This window comes from Carcharhinus amblyrhynchos, chromosome 12 (assembly GCF_965287045.1).
Source record: "Carcharhinus amblyrhynchos chromosome 12, sCarAmb.v2.hapA, whole genome shotgun sequence".
Classification (NCBI taxonomy): Eukaryota; Metazoa; Chordata; class Chondrichthyes; order Carcharhiniformes; family Carcharhinidae; genus Carcharhinus; species Carcharhinus amblyrhynchos.
The window spans coordinates 89,052,898-89,067,582 of NC_137335.1; the positions used below are offsets into that span (position 1 = coordinate 89,052,898).

Here is a 14,685-nt window from a genome sequence, read left to right on the forward strand (position 1 = left end):
TGGGCAGAGAATTCCAGAGATTCACCACCGTTTGAGTGAAGAAGTTCCTCCTCAACTCTGTTCTAAACTGCCCCCACCCCCCCTTATCTTGAGGCTGTGCCCTCTAGTCCTGCTGTCCTTTCTGAGCGGGAAGAACCTCTCCACCTCTACCCTATCCATCCCTTTCATCATCGTATACGTCTCTATAAGATCCCCCCTCATCCTTCTAAACTCTTAACGAGTACAAGCCCAGTCCATTCAGCCTCTCCTCATAGCTCAACCCCCTCAACTCCGGTATCAGCCTAGCGAACCTCCTCTGCACTCCCTCCAAGGCCAAAATATCCTTGCGCAAGTGCAGTGACCAAAACTGCACACAGTACTCCAGCTGCGGCCTCACCAGTGCCCTGTACAGTTGCAGCAAGACCTCCCTACTTTTATATTCAATCCCCCTCGTTATGAAGGCCAGCATCCCATTTACCTTCCTGACCACCTGCTGCACCTGTAGGCTGGGTTTTTGCGACTCAAGCACAAGGACCCCCAGGTCCCTCTGCAACGTAGTATGCTGCAGCTTTTCGCCCTGTAAGTAGTAGTCCTTCCTACTATTATTCCTACCAAAGTGGATAACCTCACACTTGCCAACATTGTATTCCATCAAGTCTGGTCACAACGAGTCACCAAGCACTAACTGAGTAATCAAACATCAGATTACAGCCTACAACTGCCAGACATTCACCGGTCAGCTAACATTCACACACTGGTACTTTCTGACGTAAAGGTCACTGATCTGAAATAGTTCTGCTCCTCTCTCCACAGATGCTGCCTGATGTGCTGAAGATCTCCAGCATTGTCTGTTTTTATTTCAGGATTCCAGCATCTGTAGCATCTTGTCAGGAAGAAGGTTAAAAATTCTTCACCAGAAATCTCAATCAGCGTATAAAAACTCAGAGAAATTAGATCAGATACGTTGACTGATAAACACACTCAGAGGGAGAACATCCACAGGATGGTCGCAATCCCAACGTGCGCTGCCTCCTTGCTGACATCCTCACCTTTCCATAGACAGGATTAGCTGCGGCCAGCACACTGCACCTGGCATTCAGCCTGGCATGAATGCCTGCTTTAGCAATGGTCACACGACCCTGCTCCATCACTTCGTGAATGGCGGTACGATCCAAGTCAGACATCTTGTCAAATTCATCAATACAGACAACTCCTCGGTCTGCCAGAACCATAGCTCCCGCCTCAAGCCGTCTTTCTCCTAACAGAGAGAGAAAACGGGTAAGTAAAACTCGGCAATGTGCACATGCTGCGCGCCCCCATGAAGGGTAACATGCTTGCACCACCAGGCAGGACAATGCGCTTGCGCTGCACGCCCCCAGGCAGGGCAGCGCGCCCAGACATGACAATGCACTTACACCACGCACCCAGACACAACAATGTACTCATGCTGCGTGCCCCGACAATCTCCTTTGTTTTGCTGGCATTGAAGAAGAGATTATTGTTGTCGCACCAGTTCACCAGATTGCCTCTCTCATTCCTGTACTCTGTCTCATCATTCTTTGAGATCCGATCGACTACAGTGGTGTTGTCAACAAACTTGAAAATCGAGTTGGAGGGGAGTTTGGCCATAGGTATATAAGGAATATAGTAGGGGGCTGAGAACACAGCCTAATGGAGCACCGGTGTTCAGGATGATCGTGGAGAAGATATTGTTGTCTATCCTCACTGGTTGTGGTCTGTGAGTTAGGAAGTTCAGGATCCAGTTGTTGGAAATCTAATATTGGAAATTACCCTTGGAAAGTATTTGGGATAAAACTCAAACTACCATTTTACCAACAGGTGAGAACACAGTGCCAGGGTAACAGAACTACAGAGTGACATTTCAAAACACAATTTGGATTCACGACTCAAACACACTCTCTCAACACAACTGCCTTCACCCACAAATCCCCTCCCCACCCAACCCCTCCATCCCACTCCCATCTGTCTCTAACTGTATCAGCACCATGGGATGATCTTGTCTTACCAGTTTCTTGGTCAGTGGTGACTGCGGCAGTCAATCCCACACCAGTGGAGCCTCGCCCAGTGGTCGGGATGGCACGCGGGGCACTGAATAGAACATAACGTAGAAGCTGCGATTTAGCCACTGATGGATCACCTAATAGAAGGAGGACAGAAGGTTGTACTTTCGTCAGTTTGAGGGTGGGGCAGAGGCAGGTCAGCTTCTATTACCCATCTCTAATTACTTCTTTCGACAAGGTGATGGTGAACTGACTTTCTGGACTGCTGTGGTCCACGTAGAGCAGGTACATCCACCGTGCTGTTACGGAGAGAGTTCCAAGATTTTGACCCCAGCAACACTGGAGGAACAGCGATCTATTTCCAAAGCAGGATGGTGAGTGACTTGGACAGGAACCTCCAGGTGGTGCTCTTCTCCTGTGTTTGCTGTCCTCTACATGGTAGTGGTTGCAGATTTGGAAGATGCTGCCTACAGAACCAAGGTGAGTTGCTGCAATGCATCTTGTAGATGGTACACACAGCTGCCACTGTGCATTAATGGTGGAGGGATTGAATGTTTATGGAAGGTGTGCCAATCAAGTGCGGCTGCTTTATCCTGGATGGTGTCGAGCTTCGAGCGTCACTGAAGCTGCACCCATCAGGCAAGTGGAGAGTATTCCATTACACTCCTGACTTATGTCTTGTAGACTTTGGGGAATCAGAGGTGAGTTATTCGCCACACAATTCCAAGTCACTGACCCTGTTCTGGTAGGCACACAATAATGTTTAGTTAAGGAGCCAACTTCAGCTTCACCAAGGCTAAACAGGAGGTGACCAAAGATAAATAGCAATTGAATAGGTGATGAGATTCGGCCTTAGCCTTGAATGTTATAGATCAGGAGCCCATCAGTTTAACATAGCTACAAAAGGAGTGTAACATTCTCATGCATTCAGACTCAGCTTGCATACTGCACCTATCAACAGGACGTTGATATCCCCACGGATCCGACTCCCATTCTCCAGCACTTTCTCCGATCCACCCAACAACAGGCAGAGGATTGCCTTCTTGATGTACTCGTGCCCATGAATACTGGGAGCCAGGGACCTGGCGAGCTGTTCAAAGATATCCTGGAAGTAGAGCCGAGGAGGGTGTGAATGAACACAATGGACCCCAGTGGGAGAAGGCAGCTAGAGAGCGTTGTGAGCAAACGCAGCAAAGAAAACCTCTGAACATTCAACAGTGACTCCTCAAAACATCTAATCAGCTTTGACTCAGACTTCACTAACATACTTGACATCCCCACAAAATGTTCAAACAAATAAAAAGGTGAGATCAGACTCTACCCTAAACTTTTGCAATGATTATATTCAAGAAACAATCGTTGTTCTGAAGGCTCTCTCTATTGCTGGAAAGGTAGACATGTTGCCCTCTCTCACTCGTGGTTAGATGAAAAGCCTCAATAACATATTTCTCTGTTCAACAACATACAAGTTCCAGCAAGTGACCATTACAAATAACGTGTTTGTGGCGCTGCATGTTATCAGATGTATATTAAATGACTCCCCAACTCCCACTCCCCCCTTACCGTGACTGACTTCATTAGCAAACTCAGCCAATCCTACCTTGGAGCGAGATTTGCTGAATTTCTTGATTTTGGCCACGTCGTCGGCAGAAAACATCGGTGACACCTCCTTGCTCATTAACCTGACGTTGCACGCAATCAGGATCGTCCTGTAGAAAACAGCAGAGTTTCTGAACACAGTATAGGGGGTGTAGGAATACAGTTAAGAGAGAAATCAGGAGGGCAAAAAGGGGACACGAGATTGTTTTGGCGGATAAGGCAAAGGAGAATCCAAATAGCTTCTACAAATACATAAAGGGCAAAAGAGTAACAAGGGAGAGAGCAGGGCCTCTTAAAGGTCAACAAGGTCATCCACGTGCAGATCCACAAGAGATGGGTGTCATCCTAAATGAATATTTCTCAACAGTGTTTACCGTTGAGAAAAGTATGGATGTTAGGGAACTTGGGGAAATAAACATTGATGTCTTAAGGACTGTATACATTACAGAGGTGGTGGTGCTGGAAATCTTAAAACGCATCAAGGTAGATAAATCTGCAGGACCTGATGAGGAATATCCCAGGACATTGTGGGAGGCTAGGGAGGAAATTGCGGGCTCCCCAGCTAAGATATTTGAATCATCGATAGTCACGGGTGAGGTGCCTGAAGTTGGAGAGTGGCAAATGTTGTGCCTCTGTTTAAAAAGGGCTGCAGGGAAAAGCCTGGCAACTACAGGTCAGTGAGCCTCACATCTACGGTGGGTAAATTGTTGGAAGGTATTTTGAGAGACAAGGTCTACAGGAATTTAGAGATGCAAAGACTGATTATGGACAGTCAGCATGGCTTTGAGAGTGGAAAATCATGCCTCACAAATTTGATTGAGTTTTTTGAAGGGGTAACCAAGAAGGTAGATGAGGGCAGTGCAGTTGATGTTGTCCACATGGACTCTAGCAAAGCCTTTGACAAGGTACCACATGGTAGGTAGTTGCATAACGTTAAATCTCATGGGATCCAGGGTGAGGTATCTAAATGGATACAAAATTGACACCTTGACAGAAGTCAGAGGATGGTTGTGGAGAATTGTTTTTCAAACTGGAGACCTGAGCCTCTGGGATCAGTGCCAGGTCCACTGTTATTTGTCATGTATATTAATGATTTGGATGAGAATATACTGGGCACGGTTAGTAAGTGTGCAGATGACACCAAGATTGGTGACATGGTGGACAGTGAGGAAGGTTATCTCCAATTGCAATGGGATCTTGATCAATTGGGCCGGTGGGCTGATGAATGGCAGATGGAGTTTAATTTAGACAAATGCGAGATAATGCACTTTGTTAGACTAAACCAGGGTAGGACTTACTCAGTTAATGGTAGGGTGTTGGGGAGAGTTACTGAAGAGATCTAGGGGTACAAGTTCATAGCTGCTTGAAAGTGAAGTCACAGGTGGACAGGGTGGTGAAGAAGGCATTCAGCAGGCTTGGTTTCATCAGTCAGGACGTTGAATACAGGAGTTGGGATGTCTTGTTGAAGTTGTACAAGACACTGGCAAAGCCACACTTGGAATACAGTGTGCAATTCTGGTCACCTCATTATAGAAAGGATATTATTAAACTAGACAGAGTGCAGAAAAGATTTACTAGGACGCTACTGAAACTTGATGGATTGAGTTATAAGGAGGGGCTGAATAGATTGGGACATTTTTCCTTTGGAGCGTAGGAGGCTGAGGGGTGACCTTACAGATCTATAAAATAATGAGAGGCATAGACAGGTAGATAGTCAATATCTTTTCCCAAAGGTAAGGGAGTCTAAAACGAGAGGGCATAGGTTTAAGGTGAGAGGGGAGAGATACAAATGTGTCCAGAAGGGAAGTTTTTTCACACAGAAGGTGATGAGTATCTGGAACAAGCTGCCAGAGGTAGTAGAGGCGAGTACAATTTTATCTTTTTAAAACGCATTTAGACAGTTACATGGGTATGATGGTTATAGAGGTATATGGGTCAAATGCAGGCAATTGGGATTAGTTTAGGGGTTTTAAAACAAAAGGCGGCATGGACAAGTTGGGCCGAAGGGCCTGTTTCCAAGCTGTAAACCTCTATGACATTATGTTTTATCACCTCCAAGTGAATCCAGTTCATTCCCTTTTAATTATTCACAGGATTCACATTGACGTCACCAAGTAATCCACAAAAATAAGTCATTACATTCCTTCACCTTTCAGATCCTCAAGGATTGATAAAAAAAGGAAAACTCAGCTGCTTTATAGTGAAACAATGAAGCTGATTCAACTGAAACGTTCTCAGCATTATTTCTGTCCAGCACTGGAGGAAGTATGGAAGCTGTCAGAATCATTGAAGAGGCACAGAATCCCTACCGTCAGGAGGCGGCCATCGAGTCTGCACCGACCACAGTCCCATCCAGACCCTATTCCCATAACCCCACGTATTTACCCTGCTAATCCAACACTAGGGTCAATTCAGCAGGGCCAATCAACCTAACCCGTACATTTTTGGACTGTGGGAGGAAGCCGGAGCGCCCAGAGGAAACCCACGCAGACACAGGGAGAATGTGCAAACTCTGCACAAACAGCGACCCAAGGCTGGAACTAAACTCAGGTCCCTGGTGCTGTGAGGCAGCAGTGCTAACCACTTATCTGATTGACTCATTTGAGATTCTAAAGGGTTTGACCCTAATATTGACTCTCAAACACAGATTCAGACAGTTAGATTTGAAAAGGTGGAGATTACTCAAGATTCTGTGTGACACAGGAAACCTAATAAGGAATTAGGTGAAAGGCATACAGGCTTACGTCTCTTACCACCAGAAGGTACACCTGGCAAACTGCTGCACTAGCTGAGCGATCAGTGCTCCTGTGTCAATGATTACATAAGAACATAAGAAATACGAGCAGGAGTAGGCCATCCAGCCCTTCGAGCCTGCCCCGCCATTCAATAAGATCATGGCTGATCTGTCATGTCTCAGTTCCACATTCCCGCCCTCTCCCCATAACCCTTAATCCCCTCTCCTATCAAAAACCCATCAACCCGCGTCTTAAAAATATTTAGCGAGGCAGCCTCCACCACTTCAACGGGCAGAGAATTCCAGAGATTCACCATCCTTTGAGTGAAGAAGTTCCTCCTCAACTCCGTTCTAAACCGCTCCCCCTTTTATCTTGAGGCTGTGCCCCCTAGTCCTACTGTCTTTTTTGAGCGGGAAGAGTCTCTCCACCTCTATCCTATCCATCCCATTCATCATCTTATACGTCTCAATGAGATCTCCCCTCATTCTTCTAAACTCTAACGAGTACAAGCCCAGTTTATTCAGCCTCTCCTCATAGCTCAACCCCCTCAACTCCAGTATCAGCCTAGTAAACCTCCTCTGCACTCCCTCCAAGGCCAAAATATCTTTGCGCAGGTGCGGCGCCCAAAACTGCACACAGTACTCCAGCTGCGGCCTCACCAATGCCCTATACAGCTGCAGCAAGACCTCCCTACTTTTATATTCAATCCCCCTCGCTATGAAGGCCAGCATCCCATTCGCCTTCCTGACCACCTGCTGCACCTGCAAGCTGGGTTTTTGCGACTCATGCACAAGGACCCCGAGGTCCCTCTGCACCGTCGCCTGCTGCAGTTTTTCGCCCCGTAAGTAATAGTCCTTCCTACCATTCTTCCTACCAAAGTGGACCACCTCACACTTGCCAACATTAAATTCCATTTGCCATTTCCTGGCCCATTCGCCCAGCCTATCTAGATCCTTCTGTAGACTCTCCACACCCTCCGCACAATTTGCCGTTCCCCCAATCTTGGTGTCATCAGCAAATTTCGACACCCTACACTCGGTTCCCTCCTCCAGATCATCTATATAAATGGTAAAAAGCTGAGGCCCCAGCACCGACCCCGGGGCACTCCACTAGTCGCCATCCGCCAATCCGAATAGCACCCGTTGACCCCCACTCTCTGCCTCCTATTTGACAACCAATCCTCTATCCACGCTAACACCCTACCCCCAACTCCATGTCCCTCGACCTTCTGCAATAACCTCTTGTGAGGTACTTTGTCAAACACCTTCTGAAAATCTAGAAAGACCACATCCACCGGCTCTCCTCTATCCACCGCCCTAGACACATCCTCATAGAACTCCAGTAAATTTGTCAGACACGACTTCCCTTTAATGAAACCGTGTTGCGTCTGCTCTATCAAACAATTCCCTTCAAGATGCCTCGCAATTTCCTCCTTAATGACAGATTCTAACATTTTACCTACCACAGACGTTAAACTAACCGGCCTATAATTCCCCGCCTTTTGCCTGGCACCCTTCTTAAACAACGGCGTAACATTAGCCGTTTTCCAATCATCCGGCACTTCCCCGGAATCCAGCGACGTCTGGAAAATAACCACCAAGGCATCCACTATCACCTCCGCCATTTCTTTCAGAACCCTCGGATGCATTCCATCCGGTCCTGGGGACTTGTCCACAATCAGCCTCTCCAGTCTGTCGAGCACCGCCTCTCTAGTAACAGTAATGTCATTAAGACCCTCCAGTCCTACCACCTTTCCATCGCTAACACCCGGCAAATTATTCACGTCCTTCTCCGTGAAGACAGAAACAAAAAAGTTATTCAATACCTTAGCCATATCCCCATCCCCTACCCACTAGGTCCCCTTTCTCATCCTCTAAAGGACCAACATTCACCCTAGCCAGCCTCCTCCTTTTTATATATTTATAAAATCTCTTGCTATTACTGCACCGAGTCACACCAAACATACCTAAACGTTCCAGAGGTGTATCCGTTCTTTTTCCCAGGCAGACAGCGGTAGGTGCCGATGACCTGTACCCGGTCACCAGGTTTCACAACGTCCACTAGGTCATTGTCCAGAATAACGTCAACTGAGCGGGGCAACTGGCCAGCAGGAGCTTTCTCAGGCATCTCCTGAATGGTTATGGTTTGGTGATCTTTGTACGAGGACAGCCCAAACTCAGTCTCCAGGGGATTATTTTCCTCATCCTGGGGATTTAATAAATACACACAAGTTTATGTGACAAATAGAATCAGTATCAAAATGCCCTTCAATGTTCTTTAACTCTAAATAGCACATCTACAGCATTCAGACTTAGTCTGCAGCAAGGGAGAAGTACAGTAACATTAAATCCATCAGTAAAATGTCCAGGACCATGCCACAAAGTCAGTAAAAGACCTGATGGTGATGATATTTGTTCATTTACCCCACCAGACATAGATCTCAGACTCAAGCTGCTGATAGTCTGAAGTGAAAGAAAGAGTTACGCCTTAATGGTGACATGGCAAGCTCTTTAATGGAAGCTTATGACCAAGATTTCCTACACCAATAAACAGAGGATTAAACAAACAAATTCAATCTGTTTTGTACTTGAAGTAGCTGAGAGTAAACAGCAGCCTGTGCAGCATCCTAATGACATCACCAACAAATCAAGCAAACAGCTCTTAAAATAATCATTTACAACATAATCAGATCAAACTTCTGTGATCTTGACAACAAATTACTATGATGTTATACACAGAGTCGATAATACTCAAGACAGACTGTGCAACATTAAGCATCATACACAGTCTGCAAGTCGATCAGGACGCCTACTCCTCGTTGGTTGAGCATGAAGTTCTGAAATTTGACTGTCCTAGAAGTACGATTTGGAACTTACCGGGTATAGTAGCTAAGACGCAATCAGATAACTAAGATGCAACCAAATCTTCTGTGTTGATATTCACAACACTAGGGACTAAGAAGTTGATACATCTGTAGATGATTCTTACAAATCATCAAAATTTACAAAGATGTTGCCTGGATTGGGTGGCATGCTTTATGAGGAGAGGTTGAGGGAGTTCGGTCTTTTCTCCCTGGAGAGACGAAGGATGAGAGGTGACCTGATAGAGGTTTATAAGATGTTGAGAGGTACAGATAGGGTGGATTCTCAAGAGGCTATTTCCCAGGGCTGAAACAGTCGCTACGAGAGGACACAGGTTTAAGGTGCTGGGGAGTAGGTACAGAGGAGATGTTAGGGGTAAGTTTTTCACTCAGAGGGTGGTGAGCGAGTGGAATCGGTTGCCGTCGGTGGTGGTGGAGGCGAACGTGCTGGGGTCTTTTAAAAGACTCTGGATGAATATAATGGGATTTAATGGGATTGAAGGTTATAGATAGGCTTGGTAGTTTGGGATATGATCGGCGCAACTTGTGGGCTGAAGGGCCTGTTTGTGCTGTGGTGTTCTATGTTCTATGACAACAATTAGACTGCATGGCGTTGCCAAATCAGTTAATCTTTCGTTTCAACAGTCTAAGAAATTGGACCAGTTTTTGCTGCTACCCATTTCTCACTCAGCATAATTATGCATTAACACTCTTATCTCCAACTTTGAGTAGTAATGCAGATGAATTTTGGGTAGTCACATGAGTAGCATCTCTATAAGATGCCAAAAAGCTATTTTAATGATGTGATAACAAAGCCTTCTCCATTGGAGCTTTCAAAGAGATGTTTCAAGGATTTGTATAAATCTTTCAGCCAATCCATTGGTTGATAGATAGCAAGGTGTGGACTTTATACTCAATACCATTTATCTGGAGATAATCCTCAAACGTAAAAGTAAATAGTGAACTGTTATCACTAACAATCTGTTCCTGTTTACCAAATCTTGCAAAAGTTTTGTCAAATCATTCAATGGTTTGTTCATATTAACAACTTCTGGCCACTTTGAGTGTGCATCAATTATAACTAAGAATATGTAACCCTCAAACAGACCAGCAAAATCTACATGCAATCACTGCTTTGGCATTTTAGGCCACTCCCAAGAGCATAGAGGAGACAACGGTGATGTATTCCTAATTCACGCACAAGACTAACACTGCCCCACTATTTCTTCAATCTGAACATCCAGACCCGGCTACGAGAACTAATTACGTATTGAATCCTTCATCCACACAGTACCAGGATGTCCTTCATCCTGTTGTTCAAGAACTCTTCCAGTTAGTCTAGGAGGAATGATCAGTCTGATACCCCACAATAGAGAACCACCTTGGACAGTCAACTCAAGCTTTCTTGGCACACGTGGTTTCAAATCAGGATACGGACGATGCGCTGCAGTTATCATTCCTTTAATATCAGATCTACCAACTTCCTCATCATGGGATCATTTCTGGTGTGCCTCTGGACTTGAGAAGCTGTCACAAGTAAATAATCTACTAGCGAAAAATAAAGATTAGCAAAACTATTGTGCGCCAGCTGCTCAACAGGCAAAGGTAACCATGGTAATTCATCAGCATTAGAATGGCATTCTGATTGACGATACGTTATATCGTAAGAGTGTGCAGATCAGTGCCCAGTGTTGCAATCAACTAGCAGCTAACAAAGATGCGCATTTATACTGTAAAAAAGGTTGATGATCAGTCAATAAGACAACCTGAAACAGTCACACGTCAAAAATTGTACTCAATGCTTTTTTTGTCCTAGCTAAGCAGTTAGATTCAGCAATTACAAGTGTGCAAAGCAAAAGATGTTGATCGTTCTTCTCCTGAAGGCATAATGCGAGAAACTACTGTCCCTACACCACAAGGGGAAGTGTTGCAAGCAAGCAGTCATAGTAGCTTCAGATTAAAATGAATCAAAACCTTCAGATTTCTGCAAAGCATCTTTGACATCTGTGCATGCTGTCTCATTCTGTTCTCCAATCCTATGACTGTTTCACATACAGCAAGTTAGGAACAAAATAATTTAATAATCCTAGAAAGGGCCAAAATTGCATCACGTTTTCAGATGTGGTGCTTGTAAAATAATTTCCATCTATTTCAGTTGTTTACGTCAGCCTTTACTATCATCAAGGTGACCCAGATACTAAACTGTCTAGAAAAAGTCACATTTTTCTTTCTTGATACACAGACCGTGTGCTAGACATGTTTTTCAAAACTATTCAAGTGCTCTTGTTCACTGTACTTTTTAATTAGAGCATCATCCAGATAACATTGCACACCAGAGAGACCACTTAAAATCTGAGCCAATGATCTTTAGAAAAGGGCTGGTGTGGATGTATTCCAAAAGGCAATCTTTTATAGCAAGGAAGACCTTTACAAGTAACAATGATAAGCAATGGTTTCAATTCAGCAGCTAGTCATCTGTAAATACGCTTGTGAAAGATCAATCTTACTAAATTTCTGCCCATCTGATTACTGGCGAATAAATCTTCAGTTAAAGGAAGTGGATATTGTCCAAATACAATACTGGATTTATAGTTGTTTTAAAATCACCACAAATACAAACTGAACCATCTAGTTTCATGACAGGTACAATTGCTTTAGCCCAGTCACTCATTGAAACCGGCTCGAACTCACCAGTGTTGATAAGTTGTACTAATTCTTCTTCGACCTTGGAACAAATTGCATATGGCACTGCTCTCGTTTTGAGAATTTTTGGTTGGCTATTGGGCTTCATCTTGAGTTTCATTTCAACTCCCTTCACTGAGCCAAGTATGTCTTTGAATAAACTCTCGTGTTTATCCAGAAGGCACTGCAGGTCTGTTTCAACATCTGCCATTCTGTTGACAGCACTCCAGTTAAGCTTCATCTTCTCCAACCTTGATCTCCCAAATAGAGCTGAAAAATTACCACAGGGAGAGACACCCCCACTATTTGTCCACTCAACTACACATTGAGCATGATGCAACCTCTTAACAGCATGATCTCTTCCAAGGATCTCCTTAAAATCACTTCAGCTGGTTTTAAAGAAGATGTTTCAGCTTTTGCTGGTACATTTGAATCATCCAGAATCTGTGCGATTCATCCTATATGGATAAGACATTCAGCTGGAGTTCATGATATTTCTGGACATTCTCTTCTGCACAGTTGTAATTATTTTCTTCCATGTTGTAAATTATTTTTGTAGAATACAATTTGTTCTTCTTTTGAAGAAACCAGATTTTTCTTTTGAACATCCTTCAGGGAAAGCTGGTCTAGCCCAACAAGGTTTCGTAATCTGACCCATTTTGCCACAATTCTTGCAGTGATTACCCTTGCTCCAGTGCTCACTCACTGAATGGCCCCTTTTGGCACATCTGTGACATGCTTGTGGCTGTTTTGCATTATGGGCAGTTCCCAGCTTGTAGATCTTCATTCCTGCAGTAAATTGTGAAGTCTCTTTAGCAACCAGTTCCATTGACACTCCGATTTCTACAGCTGTCCATAAAATCATAGCATGTTCAATCAACCTTCTTTAGATAACCTCATTTTGGAGGCTTCAAACTAGACTATCTTGAAGAGTATCCTCTAATGACTCAGCAAACTCACAATACTGTGCCAGCCGTTGTAAGGCTGCCATAAACTGAGCAATGCTTTCTCCTTCCGCTTGATTCCTTCAGAGCAACCCAAACCGTTCCACGATGACTAATAGCTTTGGAGAGAAATTCTCTTCAAGGATCTTTGCCAAGCAATCATACATTTTGGTTCCTGACCTTGCTGGATGAACCAAATTCCAGAGCTGTACAGCATCCTTTCTTTTCAAAGATGATAGATGCTGCATGGAATCTTACCCTTCTCTGATCAGAAACCCCCTCTTTTAAAGCCACTCAAAGCTTTTTCTTACTGTACTGGCAATTCAGTCTTCAATCCTGTTGTTGCTTCTCTCCAGCTTTCTAATATTCTAAGTGCGAGGACCCACAATGTTTTCCCTACTTAAGATCTTTTCTCAATGTTTTTGATGAAACAAAATCCCAACTCATTTATTTTATTTCATTTTTGTAATGCCCCAGCTATGTTAAGGGTTGTACACTAAAAGAAAAAGTGTGGTTTGCGTGCACAGATTCAAACAAACATATTTATTTTCAAAAGCTACAGCCTACACACAGTGTGAACTAAAAGTAAAACGGCAACCTCTGCAATACCCCAACGACACTTGATTTAATTTGTTACATGTACTGAGATGCAATGAAAAGTATTGATTTGCATGCCATCCATACAAATCATACCGTAAGAACATCACAGTAGTGGAACAGAGCGAAGAATGCAATGCTGCAGCAACAGAGAAGGTACAGGAAAGATCAGTTCAATATATGGGAGGTAATTAGGCAGGTTGAATTTGTCCTGCTTTATGTGTACAGGACATACCTGGGCAATTTTCCACATTGTCAGGTAAGTGTTGCTTTTTGGAATTCTTCTGGAAGAGCTTGGCTAGTGGAGTGCCAAATTCTGGAGCTCAAGTTTTCAGAAATATTCAGCAGCTGGAGTACTGTGTGCAGTTTTGGTTGCCGCACTTGCGCAAGGATATATTGGCCTTGGAGGGAGTGCAGAGGAGGTTCACTAGGCTGATACTGGAGATGAGGGGGTTAGCCTATGAAGACACACTAAATAGACCGGGTCTGTACTCGTTGGAGTTTAGAAGGATGAGGGGGGATCTTATAGAGACATATAAGATAATGAAGGGGATAGATAGGGTAGAGGTAGAGAGATTCTTCCCGCTTAGAAAGGATAGCAGGACTAGAGGACACAGCCTCAAGATAAGGGGGGCACAGTTTAGATCGGAGTTGAGGAGGAACTTCTTTACTCAAAGGGTGGTGAATCTCTGGAATTCTCTGCCCGTTGAAGTGGTGGAGGCTACCTCACTAAATACATTTAAGTCACGGGTAGACAGGTTTCTGATAGGTAGGGGAATTAAGGGTTATGGGGAGAAAGCAGGAAAGTGGAACTGATCCACTTCAGATCAGCCATGATCTTATTGAATGGTGGGGCAGGCTCGAAGGGCTAGATGGCCTACTCCTGCTCCTATTTCTTATGTTTATGTATTGCCAGAATGTTATTAGGGCCCTTTGCCTTTGCAATACCCAGTGCACCCAACCATTTCTTGATATCAGAGTCAATCTGGAGACTGACATCTGAGATGTTGAGGACCACTGGAGGAGACCGAGATGGATGATCCACTTGGTACTTCTGGCTGAAGATTGCTGCGAATGCTTCAGTCTTATTTTGTTTGCACTGTTATGCTGAGTTCTTCCATCATTGAGGATGGGGATATTTGTGGAGCCTCCTCCTCCAGCGAGTTGTTTAATTGTCCACCACCATTCATGACTAGATGTGGCAGGACTGCAGGTCTTAGATCTGATCCGTTGATTGTAGTATCACTTAGCTGTCTATCACTTACTGT

General features: G+C 44.4%; 1 protein-coding gene across 1 annotated transcript in view; it reads right to left on the reverse strand.

Moving 5' to 3' along the window:
• The window catches only part of mcm3 (minichromosome maintenance complex component 3), a 49,798-nt gene that overhangs the window by 24,568 nt on the left and 10,545 nt on the right, over nucleotides 1-14,685 (reverse strand). Inside the window, exons 5-9 of the mRNA XM_080200921.1 lie at nucleotides 8,301-8,539; nucleotides 3,601-3,709; nucleotides 2,952-3,105; nucleotides 2,006-2,137; nucleotides 1,029-1,237 (exon numbers count right to left, since the gene is read on the reverse strand). Of these exons, the coding sequence (XP_080057047.1) occupies nucleotides 1,029-1,237; nucleotides 2,006-2,137; nucleotides 2,952-3,105; nucleotides 3,601-3,709; nucleotides 8,301-8,539 (843 nt within the window). The remainder of the gene's footprint in view (nucleotides 1-1,028; nucleotides 1,238-2,005; nucleotides 2,138-2,951; nucleotides 3,106-3,600; nucleotides 3,710-8,300; nucleotides 8,540-14,685) is intronic.